The following is a 23,375-nucleotide window of genomic DNA, read 5'->3' as shown; positions in this document are numbered from 1 at the left end:
ACTTCTCCATGAGAAATCAGACGTGGAGTTACTAGCCAGTCCCACCTCCCTCCCTGAGGGCTGTTCCCCACACCCAGCCCCACAAGGGATGTTGCCAATTTGTTGGGTGAAAACGGTATCATTTTAATTTAATTTCCATTTCACTGAGTGAAACTTCACATGTTCACAGGCTTTTCATACTTCTTTGCTCATTAAGAAAAATAACCTATCCTGACCCACCCGTGGTGTCGCAGCGGACAGAGTATTGACCTGGGACTTCAGAGTCCCAGGTTCAAAACCCGAGGTCGCGTGCTTGAGTACGGGGTCGCTGGCTTGAGCCTGTCATTTACGGGGAGCAATCAATAAACAACTAAAGTGAAGCAACTACGAGTTGATGCTTCTCTCTTTCTCTCTAAACAAACAAATAAACAAGTAAATAGAAAAATAATCCACCTATCCCCAAAATCACCTCCTCCTGGAGGCCTCTGTGGTCAAGCCATAACGCAGGTCCTCACCCGCGTCACGGGCCCCCATGAAGTCCCTCACCTGTCTGACGCGGATCTGACTGAACATCTAGTCTCAGCCCAGGGGCCGTGAGGGCAGAACCCTGTCGCTCCGCCACTGGAGCCTGTGCTGCTATCACCTCTGACAGCTGAAGAGTCATCCGCACCAGGAGCCGCCGAGGTTCTTGAACGTTAGGCTTTCACAGCCACGCGCTGTGACCTACGGCCTTGCCCAGGTCGAAGGGCAGAGGCCCGGGCCTGCACCCCAGGGTCGTTCACTCCATCCACTCGGAGCCGCGGCGCCTAAACTCCCGGCCCAGCCCCCGCCCCCTCGGGCCCACCCCTTCCTGGCAACGGAAGTCCCGCCTCTCTGGGGCAGCACCGATTGGCCGCCTTTGCCTGGCTACGCCTGGGTCACGCCCTACCTCGGGAGGGCCCGCTTCCGTGAGCGCAGTTTCAGGGGCCGCTTTGCATTCTCCGGAGTCTCTGCGGAAGCCAGCCGGTCACAATTTAACAAGGGGTTTAGTTCTCCCGGGCTCAGCCGCGTCACCTCACTCCCGGGACCGCCACCATACAGCTCCCGTCCACGGGGAAAAAAGGAGGCGTATGCAAACAACCTGGAGTTCCAAGCTCCTGACTGGTGAGCGTGTAGGGGAGGGGCGGGAGGAAGGTGGGCTTAGAAGGGTGATCGATGTGGTGGTAGTCCAATGGGTCTGGGAGGATTGGCTTCGGTGGCCAATGGTGACTGGGGGGGTGGAGCAGGCGAGGGCTCAAAGTATGTTGGGGCAGTGGGCGGGATTGTGGTGGCTCTGGGACGCTCCAGGGCTGTAGTGGTGCTGACTGACGTGCAGGTGGACCAATGGTTCTGGGAAAGCGGGAGGCGAGTGACCAATGGCGACAGCAACAAGACAGAGCGGCTGTAATCTCCACAACGCTGTGTGGGCCGCGGCGGGGAGGGCGGCAGTCATGACAGACGTCCTCTGGGACCAATGATCTTAGGAAAGGAGGGATAGGTGACCAATGGTGGTCGAAAGGGGGCGGCATGGGGCGGGGAAACCGGAGGCTTTCCTGGGCTGTGTGGGAAACGGTGGGGGGCGGGCGGACATGAAGGACGTATGCGGAGGCCAATGGGTATGGGCGGGCGGCCAATGGCGGCTCGTGGTCTGGGGGCGGGGCGGGGTTGCGCGACGAGGTGCGGGAAGCGGCGGGGCGGCGGCATCCCTGAGGTGAGGCGGTCAGAGGAGCAGGTGCGGGCGACCGGCGCGACTGGGCGGTGCGACCCGGGCTGTCCGTGTAGCAGTCGGAGGTGGTCGGGCCCTCGCGGACCGGGCCTCGCCAGCTTCCGCTCACCTACGCCCGGTTCCCGCAGGTCGGTCGGAGGCCTCCTCCCCGCCGTGTACCCGCGGCTGGCGCCGTGGGCATGCGGGCGCGGCCTGCGCGCGCGTGAGCGAGGATGGGGACGCAGGGCAGCCCGGTCAAGAGCTACGACTACCTGCTCAAATTCCTGCTGGTAGGCGACAGCGATGTGGGCAAGGGCGAGATCCTGGAGAGCCTGCAGGACGGCGCGGCCGAGTCCCCGTACGCCTACAGTAACGGTAAGGAGGCCCCGCCGCTGGCCTGGCCTCGGGCGCCGCTCCCCGTCCCCTCCCGGGCAGGGCTCAGGGCGCTCCGCTGCAGAGCTCGCCCGGCTGGGCCCAAGGCGGCTCGGAGGCGGTGTGAGCACCACGCAGTCCCCGCAGTTAGCTGGCCTGGGAGGCGCCTTCCCCGGGGGGACCTGATCTGCCAGCTCCTGTCAACGTCGGGTCTGTGATGAGAAGCCGCCAGCCAGCCATTTGCCCGACCCGGCTGGACTGCGGTTAGGAGCCAAGGATCCGCGCCTTGCCTTTCTTCATCTCTTCACTGCGGTTCAAGCCTAACTCTGCCCGGCAGGGAGCAGGCCTGTGGCAGTTCGCAGTCTGTGTTCTTTCTCACCATTGTCAACTCGGCTGGAGGCCCGAGGCTGGCGGAAAGCAGCTGGGTCCTGCGCTTACAGTCGGTTTGGCACTTGACGGATCAGCTTGAGGTCTTTTCAGAGGCTCATGGTTTAATGGGAGGCTGAGATTCTGCTGTGAGCATTCTGGGAAAGGCTTTTGGAGCCGGGAAGCTTGGTGTCTTCTGGGTAACTACACACCTAGGAGGCGGGTGACGAAAATGTTTTTCGGGAGCTGGAGGAAGGCTGTAGCTGAGAGGAGAGCACCCAGGGGTGGAAGTCTCATGGCGCCCTGGGTTCTGTGGGGCCCAGCTGGAGAACCCGTGACGATGTGCAGGTACGACCAGGGTTTTCTCACAACCCTGTGGCGCCTGCAGAGATGGGAGGGGGAGCTCAGAGGCGGGCTAGCCCCCTAAAGTGTTTACTCAGTGCTCAGGGAATCAGCACCTTGTGCTGGAGGAAAATGCCCCATTCATGGTGTTATTAAACTTTCTGGGTGGTGGCTAAAATACACATCACCAGCACTTGTCTGGGCCCCCCTTAATTTACATGTGTAATGTAAACAAACGTAGTTATCTTGGCCAAGAAGCAGTGTGGCCAGTGTCCGTTCTGACTGGGGCCTTGTCCCAGGCCCCACCGGGTGTTTCGTTAGGAGAACCAGGGATTCTGCTTATAGTCATCAGCATCCGGTCTCTCCAAGTTCCTTTGGTGCTTCTGGGAGTTCTGTCTTGTCTAACTCATTCTATTTCAGGTCCTTTCTCTCCACACCCTTTGTTGCTTTGTTTCTTGGGCTCTTGTCAGTCCTGTCTGACTGCTCTGAGCATTTGCTGTTTGTAAATTGCTTGCCTGTGGGCAGCTGAGAGTGTGGACGCAGCTTTTCTTTTTTTTTAATTTATTTATTTTTTACAGAGACAGAGTGAGTCAGAGAGAGGGATAGACAGGGACAGACAGACAGGAACGGAGAGAGATGAGAAGCATCAATCATTAGTTTTTCATTGCGCGTTGCGACACCTTAGTTGTTCATTGATTGCTTTCTCATATGTGCCTTGACGGCGGGCCTTCAGCAGACCGAGTAACCCCTTGTTGGACCCAGCAACCTTGGGTCCAAGCTGGTGGGCTTTTGCTCAAACCAGATGAGCCCGCGCTCAAGCTGGCGACATCGGGATCTTGAACCTGGGTCCTCTGCATCCCAGTCCGACGCTCTATCCACTGTGCCACCGCCTGGTCAGGTGACGCAGCTTTTCTGACCCTCTCAATTTAGGACTCGTCAAGGTTGTTGGATTACCTGGGCTGGCTGAACGCCCTTCCTCCTGTAACAGCTCCAGCAGTTGGTAGCTGAGCCACAGCCCGAAGCACGGGCTGTCAGCCCTAGCTTAGAGGTGACATCTGGAAGGGCAGGGAAGGGGAACTCTGGGTTTGTTTTTAGCTGAGGGAGGAAAGTGTGAGACCCACCAGGTTTGCTAGAGGGAGGGCTTTTGTTGGTGTTGAGGCTTTAGCAGACCCTTTCACCAGCCGCTGCCACCTTAACCCTAATGGACACTTGGCAGCTGCAGTGAGAGGTGGCCCTCCTGACTCAGACAGTGAGTGGGTGGTTGAGTTGCTTTTCCAGGGGTAGTGTTGCTTCTTGGAGCCCTGCTCCCGGGCTGCTGGTAGGATGTGTGAAGAGTGTGAGAGGGGTTGGGCTTTGTCAGGGGCAACAGTAGTTTCCTGGGACATAGATTTACATGCCTGAGGGTCAGCTTAGCCTCACCATCAGGTACCCCTGCCAATGCAGTGAGCATTCAGGGAACACAGAGCTACTAGCTGAAAAGATAGGAACCGCCTCTGTCCCCTCTGTCAAGTTGCAGTGCATTGCCTCACTTCCTATGACATGCTGACTAAGTAAGATGTGGAGCCCTGCCTGAGGTAAGGGAGATGCCTGGTCCAGGAGAGGACCATCTGCCAGAAATGGAGCAGAAAGCCCACTCTTAGGCTCCATGTGCTGTTAGGACCAGGGCACACTCACAGGGTACCGCAGCTCCCCCTTGGCGTTAAGTGGAGAAGGCAGAGTACCTGGCCCCTGTGTCTAGAGGTCCTTGAGGTTAAGACATGCGCAACATGAGGAGCGGGTCTTTACAGTCAAGGCATCATCAGCGCACTGACTCCAAGGCCTGCTGTTCTTTGTCAGGGTGAAGTTACTGGACCCGAGTGGACTTCTTTCTGCTCCTCCGAAGGCTTCCTAACGGAGACTGTTGGGGTTTTGGAAGCTCTGGAGCACTGGTGCTCTGGATTCAGTGTCATGGGAATTTTTCCTTTGAAAAACTTGTAATCAAAGTTGTGGGTTTTTTTTACAGAGACAGAAAGAGAGAGAGAGAGAGGGATAGACAGGGACAGACAGACAGGAACAGAGAGATGAGAAGCATCAATCATCAGTTTTTCGTTGCAACACCTTAGTTGTTCATTGATTGCTTTCTCATATGTGCCTTGACCGTGGGCCTTCAGCTGACCAAGTAACCCCTTGCTCAAGCTGTCAACCTTGGGTCCAAGCTGGTGAGCTTTGCTCAAACCAGATGAGTCCACGCTCAAGCTGGCGACGTCGGGGTCTCGAACCTGGGTTCTCCGCATCCCAGTCTGATGCTCTATCCACTGCGCCACCGCCTGGTCAGGCCCAAAGTTTTTATTTCTGATCTTCTTACAAAAGATATATGTGTATTTGTTTTCCCCCTTTGTTGTTAAAAGCCTTCAGCATATTCTAGACTTCTTATTTTCTGCCAAAACTTTTGTGGTTCTTCTGACCAGGAGCAGATTACCCATGGCAGGGAGGTCCCCACCAGTGACAAGCGTTTAACCAAATCCCCTCCCTTGAGCCACCCAGATGACTTACCCACGTTGAAGTCTTGTCTAGCTTGTTCCTCAGATATGTACATGAGTGCAGGTTGCTTTTCCCAGCTTCATAAACATGTGAGTCATCAAAATGGCCTTTTTAGCTCTGGCGCCCAAAGTAGTGATGAGCCATATGTGACAATGTGCCAACCCCTGCGGGAGCCCACAGGGGCTCTTGGAGTTGGGTGATTCCAGTGTGTGCTGTGCTTATATGTTTCTGTTGACTTGAAAACCTTCTTGGGAGGTCTTCTTTCTTTCTTTTTCTTTCTTTCTTTCCTTCCTTTCCTTTCCTTTCCTTTCCTTTCCTTTCCTTTCCTCTTTCTCTCTCTCTCTCTCTCTCTCTTTCTTTTCTGGCAGGGAGAGAGAGACAGCAACATGGAGCTGTTCCTGACTGTGCCCTGACCGAGGATTGAACTGGCAACCTCTGCGCTTTGGGTTGATGCTCCAGGCAGGGCCTTTTCTTTCTCTCTCTCTCTCCCTCTCTCCCTTCCTCTCTTCCTCTCTTCCTCTCTCTCTTTTTTTCTCTAATTGGGAGGAAGGGTGATAGTAAGACAGACTCTCACATGTGCCCCGACCAGGATCCACCTGGCAACCCCTGTCTGGGATCGATACTTGAATCAACCAACCGAGCTAGCCTCAGTGCCTGAGGCTGATGCTTGAACCAACTGAGCTGTTCTCACTGCTAGATGCCCAGTCTTGAACCAGTGAAGCCAGTGGCTGTGAGGGGGGGGGGAGAGAAAGAAGGGGGGAGGGAGGGAAGTAGAAGCAGATAGTTGATTCTCGTGTGTATCCTGACCGGGAGTCAAACCTGGGACATCTATACACTGGACCAGTGCTGTATCCACTAAACCAACTGGCCAGAGCCTCCCTTTTTCTTAATACCCAGTGACTTTAGGGGAAGGTCAGTACTTTCCTCAGAAGCGAGCAGAGCACTTTGCATAAAGGTTCCACTGGGCCATCTGCTGGGGAAACATGCTTTAGAGCATAAGCGGCAAGGAGTCTGAGTTGTAGAAGCTGGCAGGAAGAAGGTAGAGGCTTCCGTGAGCAGCTTCTGCTCCCAAGTGCACTGCCAGATCTGACTCTGCGCCAGGGCCGTGGGTCCGCGGGGCGGTGTGCTGGATGCACTCTGGTGTACAGCCTGTCTTGTCCCGAGGGTGGTGAAGATCCTGATTGAGAGTTTGTCCTCTGTACCTTGATGCTCACATATCTTCACGTTGAAGGTCAACAGAAAGATGAGGAAGATGTGATATAGTTGATATGCCCAAGTCTTGGAAGAATCGAGAGAGGCCTAACTCCCTGTCTTCCTGTCTGCTCCTCTGGGGTCAGTGTTGATGGGAGCTGCTGAGTGTATGTGACACTTGGCTTCTCTGAACCCCGCATGTGCAGAGGAAGAAAGGAGGTCCAATGTACAGGAGGAGTGAAACAATTGTGCAGGTGTGGACAAAGTCAGGCAAATGCTGAGGTCTGCCGCTAATGTTGGGCCTGCTGAGTATGTCTGTATTAGTGTTGTGCCTATGCAGGGAGGACACTGTGTACCTTCAACCCTGGGGGGCCAGAGTGTGGGCTCTGGCCCACATCAGCAACTCAGCAGCCAGGCCAGAGCTCACCACATTTCCCAGCTCTATGGCCTTTTTTTTTTTTGTATTTTTCTGAAGCTGGAAACGGGGAGAGACAGTTAGACAGACTCCCGCATGCGCCCGACCGGGATCCACCCGGCACGCCCACCAGGGGCGACGCTCTGCCCACCAGGGGGCGATGCTCTGCCCCTCCGGGGCATCGCTCTGCCGCGACCAGAGCCACTCTAGCGTCTGGGGCAGAGGCCAAGGAGCCATCCCCAGTGCCCGGGCCATCCTTGCTCCATGGAGCCTTGGCTGCGGGAGGGGAAGAGAGAAATAGAGAGGAAGGAGGGGAGGGGGGTGGAGAAGCAAATGGGCGCTTCTCCTATGTGCCCTGGCCGGGAATCGAACCCGGGTCCCCCGCACGCCAGGCCGATGCTCTACCACTGAGCCAAACGGCCAGGGCCTCTATGGCTTTTTCTTTCCTTTTTTTTTTGTACTTTTTTGAAGTGAGAAGCAGGGAGGCAGACAGACTCTTGCATGCACCTGACCAGGATCCACCTGGCACGCCCACCAGGGGGCGATGCTCTGCCCATCTGGGGCTTTGCTCCGATGTGACCGGAGCCATTCTAGCGCCTGAGGCGGAGGCCATGGAGCCGTCCTCAACACCCAGGCCAACCTTGCTCCAGTGGAGCCATGGTTGCGGGAGAGGAAGAGAGAGACAGAGAGGAAGGAGAGGGGGAAGGGTGAAAAAGCAGATGGTTGCTTCTCCTGTGTGCCCTGGCTGGGAATAAACCCGGGACTTAAGCATCCACACGCTGGGCTGATGCTCTACCACTGAGACAACTGACCAGGGCCTCTATGTCTTTTTACTAGACAGTTCCAAATGTCTTTTTTCACCTGGCTGGAAGTGGGTTTCCGTTCTCGTTTCAAACCTCAGAGAGTACACAGTGTCTTCAGATGCTTCTCCATACTGTTTTCCTGAGTCAGAGTGGGCCTCTGGCCTGTACAGCCCTGGTGTCTGTTATGTTGATTTGTCCTCAACAGTAGCATGAGACCTGCACCCAGGAGGCACTAGCCAGACGTGTGTGCCAAATGAAGGAGCAGCCTGTGTGCAGCATCCCCGTTCTGACCACCACACTGCCCCTTTTCACCCCCTCTCTCTCTGTACTTGGTTGGGCACTCATGCCTGGCTTTTGTCTATTTTCTTGGTGATTTGTTGGGGTTTGCCTTCCCTCTGTCAGATGCTGGTTCCCAGGTGGATGTTGGCCTCAGCATGATACTGTTAGGCCCAGGGCCGAGCTTGGTGCAGTTCCTCATCTAGTCCTCACTGACACCCTGTGATGGAGGTACCGTCATCGTCCCATTTTACAGATGAGGAACCAAGACTCAGGTGGAGAGCCAGCAGCTATCTCAGGCAGCACAGGGCCTGGCACTTCTGTCTTCCTGAACCTGGCACTTTGATTGGTGGGAGTGACCCTCTCACTAGGCGCTCTTGCACCCTTACCCTCACTTCCGGCCTGGGCCTGGGCCTGGCTTCTCTCTCTGATGACCACAAGCCCTCTCTCTATTGCTTCTATGCAGCCACAGTCCTCCTCTCTAGTGTTTCCTATGCGTTACACTCCCTTGTTCTCAGTGCATTCCAAACTGAACTCCTCTTTCCTTCTCCTGGCACTTCTGTCCCTGGTCCCGGGGCTGCCTCCTCCCTCTGTTCTGGGGCCTGGGACCAGTCACTGAGGCCCATTTGTTCTGCCTTCATTGCACTGTCCCTGCCCTGCTGCCTCCTTCCTGTCTGGATCCAGCAGAGTAGCAAAGCCCCGACAGCTCCCAGGTCAGCTGCCAACCAGGGCAGCAAACCACAGGTTTCCAAAAGGCCACAGAGGTTCATGCATAGACCTGTCTGCCTGTGTACCCCTGTGCCAGAGGCATTCACCTCTGTGGGGGTGTGAAGATCAGTCCGCCCCTACCTGAGAGGGTGGCAGGCTAGGGGCTGGGGTTGGGAACAGGTTACCTTATCCACTCCAGATTGTGCTGCTAACTGGGCTGATTTGTAATTTGGATTTGTGTGACCCTTCTTAAATTTTCAGCAAACAGTTGAGTGGGTTGAATATTTTCAATCTTAAAGTTTTTCCTCGATCTTTATTACTTTCTATAAGCTAAGCAGATAACAGGCAAATGCTTCCACGACAGGTGTACTGCTGGGCAGAGCCAGTCCCTCTTTCAAGGTTGTGTGGTTGCAGTGACATTGCTGTCTTGTGTTGTGTACATATAATGTCATTGTTCCCATTAGCAAGAGTGCTAGTAGTGGCTTGGATGATGAACTAAATAGAAATGTGTTACAGGAAGTGGGGAAGAAGATGAGAGAGTCTTGTAGGTACTCTTGCCTCCTGCTCTGTATGAACTACTGTTGGCAAGGTATGAAATTGTTGGTCCCTGAGAAGCTGGCCACTTACCTAGTCTGTGGCCTAGGTGAGGAAGAGAAGAGGCAGAGTCATAGGCAACCCCGGGAGTGGGCAGCACCTTGTGTGATGACGTGCCTCTCGATGGGGTGTTGTAGGGCCTGGGACCACATCAGTCAGGGCATCCTCTGTTGGGTGTTTGGAGAAAGTGGGGGAGGGTCTCAGTTTCTGGCACCCTGCCCTGGAGCATGGAAGAAAGGAGATGGCTTCTGGGGCAGGATGTACTGCCCTGGACCCTCAGGAGCAGGATGTTAGGACTGTGAGTACAAGGCATAAGAGACCAGGAGGGGCTAAGCCAGCACTAGGTGTGTGGAGTCCTCATTAGGATGGGAAATGAGGGTAAATACAAGTGAATAGAGTGAACTCGAACTTTGAGGTGGTAACCAAGGTTTCCTGGTTATGATTGTGCTCGTATAGAGTCAGTAGTGATAGGCAGACTCTGATGTCCACAGTGCACAATTGTCTTCTGCCAAAGTGGGAATATCGAGTATCTCAATGACTGTGGACATGTGCCCTTCAGAGGGTACAGGAAGGATGGGGACAAGTAAACTCTGCACTGATGGACAAGGTGAGCAGGTTGGTGGGCATGGCCAGATAAGCTTTGGCCCCTCAAGGTGTTAGGTGTTGATGTCACAGAGCAGTGTGGCACTTTGGCTAGACTCATGAGTGGGAAGCAAATCATGCAGGGTGGGGGGCACTCAAAAAGACAAACCTTCAGGATTGTGAAGAGGGAGGGAAGATGAGGAGTGGTCTAACAGGAGTGCAGAGAGCGTGGGGTCAGGAGGCCAGCATCCCGAGAGAAGGAGTCCCCCACTCCAGAAAGGGTGTCCTAGTATCTTTGAGGAAGAACAGAGAATGGAAAAAGACCCAAGGGCTGGAAAGGCAGGCACTTCACAGATTTTGGAAAGTGTCAGAGTGCAGACAGCCAGGTGCCAGATCTCTGGGCAAGTGAATTCCTGTCAACTCTAGACAGAGATATCAGCTAGGTGATGAGCATGTGTTTGTGAGCCCAGGAAGCCACCAGTTGGTTGGCAGCTCTGTGGCTGAGGTGGGCCTGTGGTTCCATCTGTGGTTCTTGGGGTCATAAGCTGGGTCTTCGCCAGCCTAGACCTTTCTAGGCATTTGTCTGTCACTAGGCCAAGGTAGGGTGAGTGCCTGCTACTTAGATCTTTGCTGGGAGGAATGGGTGACAGATTAAGTGACATTATCGGGACTTGGATGCTTTGTACAACCTTGAGTGACTGAAGGAACATGGTGACATCTAACAGGGTGCTGAGGTTCTGTGTTTAGGTCCAAGAGTCACTGCAGAGGAATTGCACGCACTAACTTGGCAGCAGCAATGACTGTCTACCCTGCCCATGTGCATTGTTGGTATCTACCCCAAAGCCCCTGGGCCCAGCACTGCTGTTACAGATACACCACTTCGCACTCATTCAGCAAATCTCCTATTTACATGATCATTTTATATTGATTTCTGTGTGTTTGGTCCTCTCTCTTCCTGGGTCTGGTATTGGTGGTCCTCAAACTGCTGGAAGGCTTTAGGAACTGAATCTGGTTTTCTTCAAGACACAGTTTGGACAGTGGGGAAGGCCTGTCCCTGGGCACAGATCTCAGGAGCAGGGTGGCAGATAGAATCCTCGTCAGCTTGCAGAAGTTGCTGCACTGGCCTGTGATACAGATCTTCCATAGGAGCCCACAGTCCTGAGTCTACACTCACACTCATGCTTGCACGCACGCACATACATATATGCAAACAGCTTTCTTGGTCGGACTGGGATGCGGAGGACCCAGGTTCAAGACCCCGAGGTTGCCAGCTTGAGCACAGGCTCATCTGGTTTGAGCAAAAGCTCACCAGGTTCTACCCAAGGTCTCTGGCTCGAGCAAGAAGTTACTTGGTCTGCTGAAGGCCCGCGGTCAAGGCACCTATGAGAAAGCAATCAATGAACAACTAAGGTGTCGCAACGAAAAACTGATGATTGAATGATTGATGCTTCTCATCTCTCTCCATTCCTGTCTATCCCTCTCTTTGACTCTCTCTCTGTTCCTGTAAAAAAAAAAAACAAAAAAAAAAAACAAAACAAACAAAAAAAGAAAACAGTTAATGAACATGTAAAATACAAGTTGATTCTCCTCATCTCTTTTCCTCCTGTCTCTGTCAAAAACAAAAAAAAAACATGGACAAATATTTAACTTTAAAATTAAATATGATGGGCCCTGGCCAGTTGGCTCAGTGCTAGAGCTCGGCCTGGCATGCAGGAGTCCCAGGTTTGATTCCTGGCCAGGGCACACAGGAGAAGCGCCCATCTGCTTCTCTACCCCTCCCCTTCTCCTTCCTCTCTGTCTCTCTCTTCCCTTCCCGCAGCAAAGGCTCCATTGGAGCAAAGTTGGCCCAGGCGCTGAGGATGGCTCCATGGCCTCTGCCTCAGGCGCTAGAATGTCCCTGGTTGCAACAGAGCGATGCCCCAGATGGGCAGAGCATTGCCCCCTGGTGGGCATGCCGGGTGGATCCCGGTCGGGCGCATGCGGGAGTCTGTCTGACTGCCTCCCCGTTTCCAACTTCAGAAAAATAAAAAATAATTAAGTAGAATGGCCTGACCAGTCGGTGGCGCAGTGGATAGAGCGTCGGACTGGGATGTGGAGGACCCAGGTTTGAGACTCCGAGGTCACCGACTTGAGCGCAGGCTCATCTGGTTTGAGCTTGAACCCAGGGTCGCTGGCTCCAGCAAGGGGTTTCTCGGTCTGCTAAAGGCCCATGGTCAAGGCACATATGAGAAAGCAATCAATGAACAACTAAGGTGTTGCAACGCGCAATGAAAAACTAATGATTGATGCTTCTCATCTCTCTCCGTTCCTGTCTGTCCCTGTCTATCCTTCTCTCTGATTCACTCTCTGTCTCTGTAAAAAATAAATAAATAAAATTAAAAAAAAAAATTAAGTAGAATGATCAGTTGGTTAGAGTGTTGTCCTGATATGCCAAGGTTGCAGATTTGACCTCTGGTCAGGGCACATAAGAATCAATCAATGAATGCATAAGTAAGTCAAAACAAAATCAAATTTTCTTTCTCTCTCTCTCAAATCGACTTAAAAAATTTTAAAGAGGGCCTTGGCCAGTTGGCTCAGTTGATAGAGCATCGACCTGGCATATGGACATCCCCAGTCAGGGCACACAAGAGAAGCAACCATCTGCCCTTCTCTCCCTCTTCTTCTCTTGCAGCCAGTGACTCTGTTGGTTCGAGCTATGGCTCCAGGAGCTGAGGATAGATTAATTTGTCTGAATGTGTCTGCCTCAGATGCTAAAAATAGCTCGGTTGATTCCAGCATAGGCCCAGGATGGAGTTGCCAGGTGGATCCCCATTAAGGTATATGTGGGAGTCTGTCTCACTCTCTCTCCTCTCAATTGAAAAAAAATTCAATAGGATGGAACACTCACCTTTAACTTAATCACAGAGAAAGTCTGGTAACAGCACTAAAAGTACACCAGGGGCATGTGTATGGTGTTCTCTGTAAAGGACTCTGCAACATGTATCCAGAGCCTTAAGAAGTCTTCCCTTTTAACCAAGTAATTAGGGAATCCTTCCTAGAGTATAATAGGGGTCACAACTAGAGGTAATGAAGGCTTTGTGGTTTTGTTTTGTTTTGTTTTTAATAAAAATGAAAAACCTGGAACAGCCTAAGGGTAAAGGGGGGAAAAGTATGCCTACTTATATAGTACTGTACATGAATAGGTGTCAAATGAAAGAGAATTGTGGAGTGACTGTGTGAAAACATTAGTGGTGGTTATCTTTGTGTTTTGGGGTTATGATTAATTTTTTTCTTTTTTTCCAAGTGAGAGGAAGGGAGATAGACAGATTCTTGCATGTATCCCGACTGGGATTCACCTGGCAACCCCTGTCTGGGACCAATACTCTTCCTATCTGGTTCCATGTTCGCAACCAAGCTATTTTTAGCACCTGAGGTGGAGGCTCCAAGGAGCCATCCTCAGTGCCCAGGACTGATGCACTCAAACCAGTTGAGCCGTGGCTACAGGAAGGAGAGAGAGAGAGGGGTGGGGGGAGGGAGAGAGAAAGGAGGGGGAGAGGGAGGGGTGGAGAAGTAGATGGTTGTTTCTCCTGTGTGCCCTGACCAGGAAATGAACCCAGGACATCCTCACACTGGGGTGACACTCTACCACTGAGCCAACTGGTCAGGGGTATGATTAATTTTTTTAAACATCCTGTATTTCTACCTGACTGGTGGTAGTGCGGTGGATAGAGTGTTGACCTGGGATGCTGAGGACCCAGGTTTGAAATCCGAGGTTGACAGCTTGAGTGTAGGCTCACCCAGTTTGAGCTCGAGGTTGCTTGCTTTAGCACAGGATCAACATGATCCCATGGTCACTGGCTTGAGCCCAAATGTCATTGGCTTGAAGCCCAAGGTCGTGGCTTGAACTCCCTGGTCAAGGCATGTATGAGAAGCACTCAGTGAACAACTAAAGTGATGTAACTATGAGTTGATGCTTCTCATCTCTCTTCCTGTCTGTCCCTGTCTCTCTCTCTCAAAAAAATAAAAAAATAACAAGTGAAATACAGGACTTTTTTTTTTTTTGAGAGATAGAAGATAGAGAGGCAGGCAGGAAGGGAGGGAGATGAGAAGCATCAGCGTACAGTTGCAGCTCCTTAGTTGTTGATTGATTGCTTTCTCATATGTGCCTTGACTGGGGGTGGGGGGGCTCCAACAGAGCGAGTAACCTCTTGCTCAAGCCAGCAGCCTCGGGGCTTTGAACCTGGGTCCTCTGCATCCCAGGCCGATCCACTGTACCACCGCCTGCTCAGGCTCAGCAATCTTGTTTTATGCACCCAAAACAAGCTGAGAGGGTGGATCTAAGCAGACAGCTGAGAATTTTTGGTTCTTGTTTATGTGTGTGTGTTCCCTTGCCCTGGTTACCTGTAATATCCTACGGCTGTAGTGAGGGTGGGCTTTCTTGGGGTCTGTTGTCCTGCGTCAGTGCTAACAGATGTGTGAGAGTTGTGACGCTCTAAAGGAAGGGATGTGGAAGAAGAAATTGTGGCTTCCAGCCTGCTCTGTCCCGGGACTCCTGATAGCACGCTGTGCCGTGACTTCGGCCCACAGAGGGGCTACTTTGCTGCTGTGCAGGAAAATAGCTGGCCCTGAAAGAGTGGACTTCGCGCTAGGTTGTCCTTGACAGCCTGGCCGTGTGGCCGCAGATGCTCCACTCGGATAGCAGAAGTCCCATTTCCCGAGTGTGGGAGGCCAGGTGCAGACAGAACTGATGTCCTGTTGGTCTGTGCTACCCAGTCCTCAGCCTTCCTCCTGTGTGTCCCCACAAATCTGCTTACAGCTCCTGATGAAGTAGGTCTCGGCAGGTAGGAGGGGTGCCCTGGTAAACTCCCCAGATCACCAGACATGGGTGACTGTTGGAAAATAAAATGACATTCCAGAAAGTTGAAACTTTAATGATCATTTTTGTACCATTCCTCCTTCCTCCTCTCTGAATTCGTGCTATGAAATACCTTTGTGAAGGATGGCAGTCAGCAGATGACAGGTAATTATAATGTTCCTGCAACTCCAGCCTCCGTCAGCATATTTCTGGAGCCAGTGAGCTGCTTTCTGCTTCTCCTTGCCTTGGCTGTATCAAGGGACAACAGGGTCACGAGGGACATTACTGCTACACGAGGCCAGTGATACAGGGACACAGTGTGGGGAGGCTGTTAGCGTGTCATGCTGGGCCCCAGCAGGTCCTTCTGGACCAGTGCTTTGCAGCATCCCCTTTTATTGCATGAATGACACGAATGAAATTCATAGGTAATCTGTTCTACTTACACTCAGAACTAAAACAGATGTGCATATATGCATATATTTGTAATATAAGGGAAAAACAGGGTGCAATGTGTTGTAAGATAATGTGTATTTCAGTAGGTCAGTGCTTGGGTACCTTTGTGCTACATGCTGAGAAGGTGACAGTGAAAATGCCCCTGGTGTAGGTGTCACTATGGGTGATGAGATTTTTCTTCCTAAGTAGTGAACAGCTCTTGGTAAAATTCCGAACAAACAACCTGACCAGGTGGTGGCGCAGTGGATAGAGCCTCAGACTGGGATGCGGAGGACCCAGGTTTGAGACCCCGAGGTTGCTAGCTTGAGCACGGGCTCATTGGGTTTGAGCATGGCTCGAGCAAGGGGTCACTCAGTCTGCTGTAGCCCCCCAGTCAAGGCACATATGAGAAATCAATCAATGAACAGCTAAGGAACCGCAACAAAAGAATTGATGTTTCTCATCTCTCTCCCTTCTTGTCTATCTGTCCCTCTCTCTGTCTCTGACACACACACACACACACACACACACACAAATTCTGAACAAACAGAACCCAGTCTCCTGTGATTTGGAAGGCGAAGGCAGCCCTGCAAACATGGCACAGGGCAGCCTGGTAGCATGAGTCCATCAGCTACTGGAACCAGGCCTTCTGTATAATAGACACTTAGAAAGCAGTTTGTGTCAGGTAAATTACCACTCCCTTCAGAAACCCCATGAAACAAAAGACATTCTTAAAAACTTATGAACTCATCAGGTCAGAGCAGCTGACCTTTGGGAAGCAGGTGCCACTGCCACGGCTGAGTGCAGAGAGCTAAAGCCTGGGCTGAGGGGCCAGCAGCGAGCCTACAGCTCTGGATCCCGCGCCCCACGTCCCAGGCCCCTATGAACTCAGCGCAAGAAGGATAGGCTGAAATCAGAGCAGGAGCTGAATGGCTGGGTGGTCCTCAGCCGAGATACAGGAGGTCCACCCTGTGGGAGAATTAGGCACGGTGGAGGGCCAAGTGTAAGTCCATTCCAAATGGGAGACTCTGGCTGCCCCTCACCCCTCACGCTTAGATAATGAGCCCTTGGCAGCAGGTAGTGTTTCCTGGAACTGTCATTAGTCTAAGAGTTGTGAGCTTCGTTCTCCCCGAGGCACCTGGCAGCTTCACTGTGAGCCCAGTTCACAAGACAGAGTCACCCAGAACTTCCCATGGGTTTTCAGGACTTCTGAGGGGTGAAAGGACAGCCGGGAGCCACCACAAGGTGAGGAAAGACATTCGAGAATTTGATCATATGATAATTATGATAATGTCTGAGATAAAGAAGTACTGCATCTGAGAACCAAGAACAGGATGCTTTAAGAAGGGAACATTCCAGAAGACCAGAGAGAGCTTTTAAAAATTAAATGAAAAAAATAGCAGATTTTTTTTTTTTTTTTAAGAGAGTGACAGGCAGAGAAACAGAGGGACAGGAACATCGAGCTGTTCCTATGTGTCCTGACCAGGGATCGAACCAGGAAGTTCTGTGGTTTTGTTGACACTCCAACCAATCGAGCTATCTGGCCAGGGCTAGAATTTTTTAAAAGATCATAGAATGGCTGGAAGATAAAGGTGAAGGCATCTCCCAGAAATCAGAACAAGATGAGAAAACTGGCTGTTATCCCAGAGGTCACTCCCTGGCCGGGGGTGGGGGGGCAGGTAGTGAGACACAAGAATGTGTGGATAGGGGGGTGAACTGTGCCCAGGTTCCCAGCACAGAGAGTGAGAAATACCCCCCAGGACTCTGGACAAATAAAGCCCTGAAACCTTTCAGAGTAAAAGGGTCTTATGAAGAGGGCTAGGATTCAGAACAGTACCCATTTCCCCTCAGAGCCTCTGATCACCTGCTGCTGACCCCTGTTGGCCTCCCCAAGCCCTGTGTTCATCTAGGGAGTGTCTGTAGTCCTCAGGTCTAAGACCTAGTCATCCCATGTGACCCCTCTTCATCTGTGAGTGGCTTCAGTCCCCAAAAGGCCTGGTTGACTTTGATGTACCAGGGTTCCATCTCCTAATAGCTGATTTCTGTTCTGAATGGTCTTGACTGTGCTGTACAGAGAGGAAGGGAGTGATATGAGAAGCATCAACATGTAGTTGCAGCACTTTAGTTCATTGATGCTTTTCATATGTGTTTTGACCAGGGGGCTCTAGCCGAGACAGTGACCCCTTGCTCAAGCCAGCTACCTTGGGCTTCAAACCAGTGACCATGGGACCATGCTCAAGCCAAATGAGCCGTCGCTGAAGCCAGCAACCCCAGGGTTTCAAACCAGGGTCCTTAGTGTCAAGGTTGATACTCTATCCACTGTGCCACCACCTGGTCAGGCAGTGAATTTTTTTTTTTTTCAAGTGAGAGGAGGGGAAATAGACCAACTCCTGCATGTGTCCAGACTGGGATCCACCCAGCAACTGCCCTCTGGGGCCAAGGCTCAAATCAACTGAGCTGTCCTCAGTGCCTGAGGCCGACACTCAGACCAACCAAGTTATCCTTAGCACCCAGGACTGATGCTTGAACCAGTGGAGTTACTGGCTGTGAGAAGGGGGAGAGGGAGGGAAAGAAAAGCAGATGGTGGCCTCTCATGTGTGCCCAGACCAGGGATCGAACCCAGGATTTCCACACACTGCGCCAACGCTCTATCCGCTGAGCCAACCAGCCAGGGCCGGCAGTAAATGTTTTTTGGTTTGTTTTGTGTGTGTGTGTGTGAGAGAGAGAGAGAGAGAGAGAGAGAGAGAGACAGATAGGGACAGGCAGGCAGGAAGGGAGAGAGATGAGAAGCATCAATTCTTCATTGCAGCTCCTTAGTTATTCATTGATTGCTTTTTTTTTTGTAGCAGAGACAGAGAGAGGGACAGATAGGGACAGACAAACAGGAAGGGAGGGAGATGAGAAACATCAATTCCTCGTTGCGATTCCTTACTTGTTCATTGATTGATTTCTCATATGTGCCTTGACCGGGGGGGGCCACAGCAGACGGAGTGACCCCTTGCTTGAGCCAGCAACCTTGGGCTCAAGCTGGTGAGCTTTGCTTAAACCAGATGAGCCTGCACTCAAGCTGGCGACCTTGGAGTCTTGAACCTGGGTTCTCCATATCCCAGTCCAACGCTCCATCCACTGCGCCACTGCCTTGTCAGGCTCATTGATTGCTTTTTCATATATATCTTGACCTGGGGGCTCCATCAGAGTGAGTGACCCCTTGCTCAAGCCAGTTACCACGGGGTCATGTCTATGATCCCATGCTCAAGCCAGGGTCTCTGTGCTCAAGCTGGTGAGCCCACACTCAAGCCGGATGAGCCCATGCTCAAGCTGGCAACCTCACGGCCTTGAACCCGGGTACTCCGCATCCCAGTTCAATGCTCTATCCTCTGCGCCACCACCTGGTCAGGCTTAATTTTATTTATTGATTTCAGCAAGAGAGGAAAGGGAAGAGAGAGAGGAACATCAAGCTGTTTCTGTATGGTGCCTTGGCCAGGGATTGAATTGGCAACCTCTGTACTTCGGGGTGATGCTCTAACCAATCAAGCTATCCAGCCAGGGCCTGGCAAAAAATGTTCTTAATGAAACCTGGTTATCATTTTTTTTCAAAGAGCTGCTTGATTTTTAAGTACTGATGGGTGGGAGTGAAGTGAGGGAGTGGGTGACTGAAATTCTTCAGCAACAAATCTTCAGACCAAAGAATTGTCAGAGCTGATTCATAGTCAAGTTTGGTTGGTACCTATCTTTGTTTACAGCAGGTAGAGTCTACTTTTCTATAAGCCTCTCTCTTTGGACTTCGTATGTCTATATTTTTTATATTATAAATCATTGTAAGTTTTTATCCAGATTTGGGATGTGGTGGGGTGACAGGCAGAGTAAGCATGCAGAATATATTTGAATTTTTCAATATCCAAGTGAGTTTGTCAACTGAGGGGTTTTCCACCCACACCATTTTCCCCCTCCTCCCACTTTGACCTCTTGCCCCTGGCCTGTCCTCAGCTCTGAGCTGAGTCCTGCTCTCTGCTATAGGGACCTGCTGCCCACTTTCTTCAGGCCCCTCACACGGGTGCTCAGCCTTCCTTTGGGTGCTCATGCTGGCACCAGTCGTGGGAGCCACCTTTCCCTGGAGGCCAGGGTCAGCGCCAGAGGGCTCCAGAGAGCCCAGTCACTGTCTGAGTCTAAATCACGTCAGTGGTGACATTGCTCAGCCATCAAACTCTAGCTTCTCTGCATTGTTCCTTGAGAATCTTGTTCTCTAATGAGCCCTCTGAATCAGTTGTGGGGGGTGTCGGGAGGACAGCGGCCCCTGCTTGTTACCAGTCCCCACAGGCCTGTCCCCACAGGTCTCATGTGTGTGTGTTTGGCAGAGCATCGAGCAGAGTTGCTGAAGAACAGAGACTGGGTGTCATTTCTGACACAGACCAAAGTTAGTGTCCTGTTGTTCTGGATGGAACTCAGGCAGATGGGTCAGCAGGTTGCTTAGGGCACCCAACACTCATGATGCTGGTTATGGGAGGGAGCCCAGAGCTGAGTGGAGGGTGGGAACTAGTTCCCTGTACCCTGTCTCCTCCTGAGCCTTCCTGGGTTCCCTCTCTTCCCCACAGTTCCCTGTGGGGCCATTGGGCCACAGTGCCACTTCTGGGTAGCTTGGCTGCGGGACCGTCCCTTTCAAGGGGGCTGGCCTGGGGGAGGGGAGCAGAGCAGTCAATGTCCAGTCCTGGAGGCCTGAGCCTGCCTGCAGGGCTGCTCTGCCACGGGGAGGCAGGTCTGTTGTTGCCTAGAGGATAGGTCTCCACATCTGCAGTTGTCCTGGAGATCATCCTCATAGGGTCCGCCTCCCAGAAGCTGTGGAGACAGGACTGAAAGGAGGCCAGTCCTGGGCCAGATCTGTGCTTCCTATTTGACAGAAATCCAGGAGCTCCCACCTAAAGGAGCTGGTTCTCAGCAGATGCGGGAGGGCAGATGCAGAGGAGGTATGGTGGACAGGCCTGAGTTGTGTTTCTTCCTGAAAGATCTCTCATGGGAGAATATGTGCAAGAGAATCTCTCACTTTAAAAAACTTGTAAAACCTGACCTGGTGGTGGCGTAGTGGATAGAGCGTCGGACTGGGATGCAGAAGGACCCAGGTTCGAGACCCCGAGGTCGCCAGCTTGAGTGCGGGCTCATCTGGTTTGAGCGAGGCTCACCAGCTTGGACCCAAGGTTGCTGGCTCCAGCAAGGGGTTGCTCGGTCTGCTGAAGGCCCGCGGTCAAGGCACATATGAGAAAGCAATCAATGAACAATTAAGGTGTTGCAACGCGCAATGAAAAACTAATGATTGATGCTTCTCATCTCTCTTTATTCCTGTCTGTCTGTCCCTGTCTATCCCTCTCTCTGACTCACTCTCTGTCTTTGTAAAAAATAAATAAATTAATTAATTAAAAAAAAACTGTTGTAAAATATACATAACATGAAATTTACCATTTTAATTATTTCTAGGTGTACAGGTCAGAGGCGTATAATTACATGTACACTGTTGTGTGACCATCACCACCATCCATCTCCAGAACTTTTCATCTTCCCAAACTGCATTCAACACTGACTGACTCCCCTTCCCCTCCCCCAGCCCATGGTCAACTCTCTACTTTCTGTCTCTATGATACTGGTTACTCTAGGGACTTCATAGAAGTAGAATCAAACAATATTTGCTCTTCTGTGACTAGCATATTTCCCAGAGCATAATGTCAAGGTTCATGCATGTTATAGCATGTATCAGAATGTCATCCCTTTTTAAAAAAATTCATTTTAGAGAGGAGAGAGAGACAGAGAGAAGGGGAAGGAGCAGGAAGCATCAACTCCCAGATGTGCCTTGACCAGACAAGTGTAGGGTTTTGAACCAGCGACCTCACTGTTCCCAGATCAACGCTTTATCCACTGCGCCACCACAGGTCAGGCAGAATGTATTCCCTTTTTAAGGCTAAATTGTATCCCATCGTATAGGCCATTTTGTTAATCCATTCATCCCTGAATGGACACTTGGGTTGTTTCTACCTTTGACTATTGTGAATAATGCTGCTATGAACCCAGGTGTACAAATACATTCCCTGCTTCCATTTCTTTTTTTACTTTTTTTTTTTAAAGATTTTTGTTCATTTTAGAGAGGGGAGAGAGAGAGAGAAGGGGGGAGCAGGAAGCATCAACTCCCATATGTGCCTTGACCAGGCAAGCCCAGGATTTCGAACTGGCAACCTCAGTGTTCAGGTCGACACTTTATCCACTGCTCCACCACAGGTCAGATCCCTGCCTTCATTTCTTTTGAGTATTAACCGTGAAGTGGAATTTCTGGATCATATGGTAATTCTGTATTTAATTCTTTGAAGAACTGCCATACTGTTTTCCATAGTGACTGTGTTATTTTACATTCCCACCCACAGTGCACAAGGATTCTGATTTCTCCACAGCCTACCCAACCTTTGCGTTTTCTGGTTTTCTCGATAATAACCATCTAATAGGTGTGAGCTGATCTCTCACTGTAGTTTGGATTTGCATTTTTCTGATAATCAGTGATGCTGAGCATCTTTTTGTGATTGTGGTTATTTGTATGTCTTCTTTCTTTCTTTTTTGTGACAGAGACAGACAGGGACAGATAGGGACAGACAGGAAGGGAGAGAGATGAGAAGTATCAATTCTTTGTTGTGGCACCTTAGTTGTTCATTGATTACTTTCTCATGTGTGCTTTGATGAAAAGGGGCTGCAGCAGAGCAAGTGACCCCTTGCTCAATCCAGTGACCTTGGGCTTCAAACCAGTGACCAATGGGGTTTCAAACCTGGATCCTCCGTGTCCCAGTCCGACACTCTATCCACTGCACCACTGCCTGGTCAGGCTGTCTTCTTTCTTTTTTAATACCACTTTATTTTTTATTAAATTGAAAAAAATTTTTTTAGAGAGAGGGGAAGGGAGGCTGAGAGACGGACAGAAACAGTCTGTTCCTGTATGTGCTCTGACTAGGGATCCAACCAGTGATCATTGCTTATTAGGATGATGCTCTACCAACTGAGCTCTCTGGCCAGGGCTGTATGTGTTCTTTGGAGAAATGTCTATTCAAGTCTTTTTTCCAATTTTTCATTGTTTTATTGTTATTGTTGAATTATAGGATTTCTTTATATATTCTGAATAGCATTGTCTTATCAGATATATGATTTCCAAATATTTTCTTCCACTTTGAGGGTTGCATTTTCCTTCTGTTAAGTGTCATTTGATGTATGGAAGCCAGGTTTTGACTTGCAGTTAGGAGTTGGCCAGGCAGAAGCACAGTGGGGAGTAGAGCACCAGTGCCTGAGGTGCTGAGAGGTTGCCATGTGCAGCCACTCTGAGGTCAGCTTGCACACACGTGTGTACACACACACACTGTGTGAGACACCTATGATAATATGCCCATTTTGAAGCCCTCTTGGAGCAAGTGTTATAAAAAGTCATGAAACTGATTACCTTCTTATGTCTGAAGAAGGGGGGAGGAGGTCCTAGCCAGGTAGTTCAGTTGGTTAGAGGGTCACCCAGATATACCAGGGTGGCGGGTTTGATTCCTGGTCAGGGCACATACAAGAATCAACCAGTGAATGCATAAATAAGTGGAACAACAAATCATGTTTCTCTTTCTTTCTCTCCCACCTCTCTCCCCTTCTCCTCTCTTTCTTCACCTCCCTCTCTTCTCTTCCTCTATCTCCCTTCCTCCCTCTCCCTCTCTCCATCTCCCTCCCTCCCTCCCTCCTTCCCTTTCTTTCCCTCCCTCTCCCTCTGTCTCTCTCTCCCTCCCTCTCCTTCCCCCTCTCTCCCTCCCTTCCTCTCTCCCTTCTCTCCTGCCCTCTCTCCTTCTTTCTCTCTCTCTCCCTCCCTCATTCTCCCTTTCTTTTCCTCCCTCTTTCTCTCTCTCTCCCTCTCTCTCTCTTCCTTCTTCCACCCCTCCCTTACTCTCTCTGAAAATCAATATAAATTAAAAAAAAAAAAAAGAAGGGGGGAGGGAACACTGAGCTTTTAGGAAATTTCTAGATGGTCCATAAACCAGTTGAAGATCTTCCAGGTAAGATAACATGCCCAGCACTGTCCCTAATTCTACCAACTTCTCTTGGGCTGACTTTTTCTCATAAAAGTATAAAAAATTAAAAACTAAAGATATGGCATGCATCAGTTCTGCAGAGAGCTCTCCAGAGAAATGGCATTTTGGAAATCTCTTTACTCTCATGTTCCAAACATGCTCCAGTTGTCAGTGCCTG

General features: G+C 51.0%; 1 protein-coding gene across 5 annotated transcripts in view; it reads left to right on the top strand.

Moving 5' to 3' along the window:
- Positions 1 to 907: 907 nt before the first annotated feature.
- RAB40C (RAB40C, member RAS oncogene family) overlaps positions 908 to 23,375 on the top strand; it is a 33,692-nt gene continuing 11,224 nt past the window's right edge. Inside the window, exons 1-2 of one of the 5 annotated variants that reach the window (XM_066275410.1) lie at positions 908 to 1,122; positions 1,852 to 2,077. In XM_066275410.1, the coding sequence (XP_066131507.1) occupies positions 1,936 to 2,077 (142 nt within the window). In that variant the 5' untranslated portion in view covers positions 908 to 1,122; positions 1,852 to 1,935. The other 4 variants (XM_066275412.1, XM_066275409.1, XM_066275413.1 and 1 more) reach the window with 4 other exon arrangements.

Source organism: Saccopteryx bilineata, chromosome 4, assembly GCF_036850765.1.
Source record: "Saccopteryx bilineata isolate mSacBil1 chromosome 4, mSacBil1_pri_phased_curated, whole genome shotgun sequence".
Lineage (NCBI taxonomy): Eukaryota > Metazoa > Chordata > Mammalia > Chiroptera > Emballonuridae > Saccopteryx > Saccopteryx bilineata.
Note: the sequence above shows the minus strand (reverse complement) of the source record. Positions and strands in the feature narration are given on the sequence as shown.